General features: G+C 54.7%; 3 protein-coding genes across 3 annotated transcripts; 1 reads left to right on the plus strand and 2 right to left on the minus strand.

Annotated features, from left to right (window-relative positions):
* Positions 1-942: 942 nt before the first annotated feature.
* Positions 943-2080, minus strand: UV8b_07555 (uncharacterized protein; the record flags this gene model as incomplete). The annotated part of the gene is made up of 4 exons (XM_043145052.1): positions 943-1277; positions 1394-1536; positions 1705-1801; positions 1906-2080. The coding sequence occupies 4 exons, from the start codon at positions 2078-2080 to the stop codon at positions 943-945; spliced, it is 750 nt and encodes a 249-aa protein (XP_043000987.1).
* Positions 2081-2946: 866 nt separating this feature from the next.
* UV8b_07556 (uncharacterized protein) lies at positions 2947-3289 on the minus strand (the record flags this gene model as incomplete). The annotated part of the gene is made up of 2 exons (XM_043145053.1): positions 2947-3068; positions 3136-3289. The coding sequence occupies 2 exons, from the start codon at positions 3287-3289 to the stop codon at positions 2947-2949; spliced, it is 276 nt and encodes a 91-aa protein (XP_043000988.1).
* A 531-nt stretch (positions 3290-3820) lies between these two features.
* Positions 3821-4134, plus strand: UV8b_07557 (uncharacterized protein; the record flags this gene model as incomplete). The annotated part of the gene is made up of 2 exons (XM_043145054.1): positions 3821-3923; positions 4028-4134. The coding sequence occupies 2 exons, from the start codon at positions 3821-3823 to the stop codon at positions 4132-4134; spliced, it is 210 nt and encodes a 69-aa protein (XP_043000989.1).
* Positions 4135-6080: the final 1946 nt, after the last annotated feature.

The raw sequence follows: 6080 nt of genomic DNA on the forward strand, positions 1-6080 counted from the left end.
GAGGAAATTCCTTTTTTCCCCCTTTTTATCGACTGGTTTTTTTTTTTTTTTGCCGCCCTGTGAGGGTGTGATTAAAAGGCCATCGATGGGGTGAAGTGGAATTTCATCCCCTGCCACCCGCCCATCTTTTTTTTTCTAATGTATCTTCTTTATTTCCCTCAAGGGGCGATTTAAATGGACATTGAGAGGGTGAAGAGCAACTCGTACACTGAGCATCTGGCGTTTTGGCGGATGCTGCTTTCTTTCCTCCCGCCCTGCCCTTTTCATTGTTGTGGAAGCAATCACGACGTCTCATGTGCATCAACCGGTTGCATGCATTTGTCGGAAGACTCACATCGCTGCGGAACGGCATGGCATTCTTATCCTCGGAGCATCTGTACAGTGGGAACGGGAACGGGAACGGGAATGGGTGAAGGGGGGAGACGGGGGCGACTGGTGGAACCGGGGGGGGATCGTGTACGCTAGCAACGCAGTCTCGGGGCTCGAGCCAGAGCCAAGCCTTTGATTTTTTTGTTTCTTCTTTTGCATCGTGTGGTTGGCGGTGCTCTGCGGAACAAGAGTGGCCGGGTCGTGGTGTCTCTTCTTACCGCCACGCTTTGTTGCGTCTTGCAGCCGACACGCTTGCTTCACGCCCCTTTTCCCTGCTCGGTGATTCATCATGATGATACATGCCACTCTTGCTTTACACCCGTTTTGTCCCGCTCGGTGATTCGTCATGATCCACACATACCACCACTCTTGCTTCACGACCCTTTTCCCTCTCGGCGATAGATCATGATCCATACATACCACCACTCTTGCTTTACACCCCTTTTATACCGCTCGGTGATTCATCATCCATACATACAACCACTCTTGCTTCACGCCCCTTTTATCCCGCTCGGCAGCCACGTGCTCGGCAGCCATGCCCCGCGATGCCCCTCACCCATACCTGCGCGCCGCTCACTCCCCAGCCCTCATGTCCGCGTCGTCGCCCCCCGCCGGCCGAGCCACCAGCCCCCGCAAGCTCAGATCGTACACCACGTCCTCGACCCTCTTGACGTCGTACTTGACCGCATCCGCGCGCCTCCGCAGCAGGTCGTTCTTCAAGTTGAGCAGCTGGAAGCCCGCAAACACGTCCTTGACGAACGCGCTAATCGTCATGGGCAGCTCAAAGTCGCCCAGGGTGACCGCGTTCGCCGCCAGCCGGGCCAGCTCGGGCGTCAGGTCCGCCAGCGCGAGCAGATACTCCTCGACGGCGAAGTGAAAGGCGTCGCGGTCCTTGAGGTTCGTCGGCACTTTTTGCAATCGCGCCCAAAAAAGTGAAATAAAAAAAAGAGCGTCAAGTGGTCAAGGGTCAGCAGAGCCGGGGGGGACAACCAGGCGGACGGGCGAAAAGCGGGGAAGCGCGCACCGGAGAAGATGGCCCCGACTTGCTCGAGGGTGAGCAGCCTGCCGAGCTGGGCGTCGCCGTGGGCGCCGAAGCCGCCTAGCCAGGCGCAGAGGAGGGTTGTCGCCATGGCGCTTTGCACGCTGCGCGCCCACTTGCCGTTGTACCTGGGACGATTTTTTGTCAGGACCCGTCGTGCTGCCGCGTTTTTCTGCTTCGGTCGTCTGTTCGTTCGACGCATGGCTTTATTTCATTGGTTTTCGCGTTGCTCTCGCGAGTTGGGGGGGGCACCCGTCGACCAGACCGGACCGGACCGGACCGGAGACCAGACTGACTTGTAGTACGGGTGCGCGGAAGCCACGCTGCTGAGCTGCCCTACAGCGACGACTTGCTCCGCGACCGCCTGCTCGACCTGCTGCACCAAGGACGGATCTGCACCGCGGGCAATGTCAGCATTCGAGCGCTTCGGGAAGAGGACCGTCATGGAGCCCTTGCGAGCCGCCCGGGGGGTTGTGTGTCCAAGGAGGCGGGCGTACAGCGGGGGCGCGGGGTCGAGTGCACGCGCGCCAGGAGGCCCTGCGCCGTGGCGACGGCCCGGTCGAGCTTCTGCACCGTCTGCGCGAGCGACTCGCGCACCTGGGCCTCCTGCTCGATCTGGGCGTCGAGGTGGGCGAAGACGGAGGGGTCGATGAGCGACGAGGGCGCGGACATGGCGGGAGGAGGAGGACGTTGGCGGGGGTTGAAGGGAACAAGACAAGGGATTGTACTCCGTAGTGAAGCTTGGACAAGATGGATAGATGATGGATGGATGGATGGGATGGATGAGATGGATGGATGGATGGCTGGATGAGATGGATGCAACGGGTTTCAAGTAAATGTTCCGACGCGGAAACTAACCATCGAGGTCGTGTTGCGGGACCGTGGGCCCCACGTCCGCACCGGCCAATCAGCACCGGCCAATCAGCACCAGCCGTTGCGGGCCAAACAACCGACGGCGTTTGCCAGCGAACGGACAGACCACTGCGGAAAAAACATGAACCCCCTCCGGACGCGGTGTCCTACGTACCAGACACGACGTGTGTGGACTGGGGGACCCCGCCTGCCGATGAGAGGAGTCAAGCCCACGGGGCCTTTTCCCTTTTTACACTGAAAACAAAATGCTACGCTTGGTCGGAGCCAAAAGGCATCGATCGCATCGGCAAGAGGCTGCGGGGAGTGGGGGCTGGTCAACTGGTCGTAGTGGTTGATGATTTTGGGTTCGGGCGGTGAGCGGGGTGGGCGGCAGAACGGTGGGTCCCAGCCTGCTGCTGGTGGGGTGCGGACGGATCAGCTGCGATCAGCTGGCGAGAACCTGCATCAGCAATCTTGACCACCATCTACCGCCGACAACGACTCAACAGGGCGAACCCAAGACTTGAGGCCACAGACAACATGGAATGCGTGTTTACTGCGCACAAACGCTACGCTGCCGAGCCCACGTGTCCTCCCATCCAAGACGCTGCAATACCTGTCCAGACCATCCCGTCCCGAATCAACATGCCCAACGCATAACCCGACACGGACAAGGCGCCCTCTCCCTACTCGCTGCCAGGCGCGACGCAAAAGAACTTCTGGCTCGGCGCAAAGATGGTGCAGCACTGGGCTTGGCCCTTTCCGTCGCAGCTCTTCTTGAAACTCTGGATATCCGCGGCCGATGTAGCTGCGTCTACCCGTTAGCCTCAAGGACACACGCACACGACGGGTTGCAGAGGGTTCGCGCAACCAACACGTCTGGCAGGAGAGAAATCCGCCGTTGGCGGTCGAGCAGCACTGCGGGCTGCTGTAGATGAATGACTGGCAGACGCCGTCGCGGGCCCGGACGGCAGGAGCTGCCATGGCAAGGCCAGACAGGATGCTGAGAGCAGCGGCGCAGGTCTTCATCTCGACGGAGGGGGGGTGTTGTTGGGAGAGAGAAAAAGAGGCTCGGCAAGGCTTTTATTCTTCCAGATGAGGATTGTTGAGCGGATGGACTCGAAAGCCATCGACCGGTGCGAGATTCAGCGAGGCTTTTATAATCCGGCACGTCGTCTGCGGGGCCTGGCTCGGGAAGACGAAGCTGCACCGCACCTTGTTGGAGCCATGAGAGCTCCGTCAAGAGGGGCTCAACTTGTTTCCGCGCATTTCTTGGGCAGAAGGTTATGCGTGCATGCCCAGCCGGAGAAATGGTGCCTCGTTTTGAAACCTGGCCAGCAGTGCCGTTGCCTCTATTCGTAAAGGGCCGGCGCCGCCAAGCTAGTTTCACGGCTGTGACGAGTATGCGGGTTGTGCAGCTGGCGCGGGCGCCAGGCAGTCGACCTCCTTGGCTGGCTTCACCTTTCAGGCCTCTGCAACACGGATGGGCAAGGAGCGACGGTGCTTGGTGCTTGCTATGTTGTCATCATTGTAGCGGCAGCTTCAAACGCCGACTCCGCGATGGCGCCGAGAGCAGCAGTCCACCGCCTTGGATACGAGCGCTTCTCCTCTGCAGAGAGAACTGTGGCGCCCATCGCCAAAGATGATGAGAGTGCCAGGAGAGGTTTGCCGCGCCGACGAGGCTGGCGAGTTGGCTCAGCCGTGTTGCTGGCAATTTCTTTGAGACGCGCTTTCGCTGGTGCCAACTGCCGATCGTCTGCTCCCTAGGCTGGACAGGGTCCATGTCGGCATTCACTAGCGCCATCCATGAGCTGCTGCGCGGGTCGAGCCGGATTCGCGGAGATTCTCGTGCCATGTGCGAACTGCCGCCGTGAGCCCCTGCGCAAAGCAACCCGATGCCCAGGGGTAGCAGGAGCAGGGATCGACCGAACGGACCAGTTCGGGAACGATAGCGACGGGGTTTCTTTGCTGCCGGTGAACTCGGAAGCCAAGTGTGCAGTGGTGCCTTGGATTCCTTTGAACTTGGTAGACATGCAACGGTGCCTTTACTGCCGTTGAATCCGGAGCGTGTATGCAGTGATGCCTTTGATACCTTTGACCTTGGTAGACATGTAACGGCGCCTTTTCTACCGGTAAATTCGTTAGACATTGCGCTGTTTTCTGCCGTGTTTCACACATCTGCCGTTTCGCTGTCCACCATGCATCATCCCTTGCAGAGCCAACAGCCTCCACATTCAGCACCAGAGATGCCGCAGGAGCAAGGCACAGCTAGCTACCTGGAACTGGACCCGGGCTGGCTTCAAACCAAAACTCAATATAAGACACACGTCATCATCAAATGCACGCTGGAGTGAACATCAGCGTGTTTTCCCCACTTGCGATCCACGGGCGGCGCCCCAGTCTGCATGCAACTCTAACCAATCTCATCTCGAGCCCGCTCCGTGCGCGAGTCGGTGGTCCATCATGCCGCCAACCCTGACAAGGGTTGCCGTCCTCCACCGATTCCGCAGCGTAATCAGATGGTGTCAGGAAGCAGGGAGAGAAAGCGGTATCTTGTAAAGGGTTGACCTGACCTGTCTCAACAGTACTCAGGTCACCAGCTATTTATAGTGGGCACGGGGGTAACCCTAAGGGGCTACTGTTCCCTCGGTTACATGTGCTACATTTGTATCCGGATATTCCCGATATATATGATGATCCACCGGTATCCCCGCCGATACACCCCCCTAGGATATGCTTTATCGAGCATATCCTGCTATATAGCTAATTCCTATAGAAAATAAGATAGTAAATAGAACTATAGAAGTTATTATACTGTAGCAAGAAGAGCGGTGGAGGCGCTATTATTAAAAATAACCCTTAGGGGTAAAAATGCCCCTATTCGCATATATCGTTGTGAGGAATGTAAAAGATAATAGAAAATAATAATAAACCACAAAATTCAGGTCCGCATAGGAAAATATATGCGGCTGCTGAAACGTATTTCTTAATCTATTTAATAAGCATCCTTATTATAAGGCATTTCCTTAATATTATAACGAATATTGTAAGATTGCCTAGTATCGCGGGAGCCTTTTAATACTATTAGCCCTAGCTAACGGCGGAAGGTTTTGAATTTCTAGCCTATTAGGGGCTTGGTAAAACTATTAGCGATTATATTACCTATAGAAACCTATATAATATCAATAGAGCCTTTCTGGATTTCCTACTGTAATTAGTGATAATGAATATTAATATGATAGAACTGGGTTACGAGTTTGAAAAACTCTTCTTTTAATAGGCGAATAGTCTAGATATTATCGCACTAAATAGTAGGGATATCCTATACCAAATGAAGCCTAACTTCCTTATAGAGCCTGCGGAACGCAATAACCTCTTTCGCGGTATATGAAATCGCTAGTAATTTAGCCTCTGTAGATGATATTGTTACTATATCCTATTAACCAGCTTTATATACAATCGGGCTACTAAATAGCTTAATTATGTATCCTTATGAGTTGCATCGGGATGTAATATTATTAGCAAAGGATGCATCTAAATATGCCTGTATTTCCGGGTTATCGGCATTAAATTTAATAGTAGTATTCTTCCACGTATAGCTATAGTTAAGGGCCTTTCTTACCGCGCGCAAATGGTCTAGACTAGGATTTTAAAGGAAGCGGGAAAGCTGCGATCCAATATAGCCTAGTTTAGGCCTAGTAATTATAATCGGATATACTAATGATCCTACTATTGACTGGTATCGCTGGGTATTATTAGGTTTAGCCGTTCTATTATACTTCTTAAGTCTTGCGGCGTTTAATAGGTGCTTAGGGGGTTC

Source organism: Ustilaginoidea virens, chromosome 6 (assembly GCF_000687475.1).
Source record: "Ustilaginoidea virens chromosome 6, complete sequence".
In the NCBI taxonomy this organism is placed as follows: domain Eukaryota; kingdom Fungi; phylum Ascomycota; class Sordariomycetes; order Hypocreales; family Clavicipitaceae; genus Ustilaginoidea; species Ustilaginoidea virens.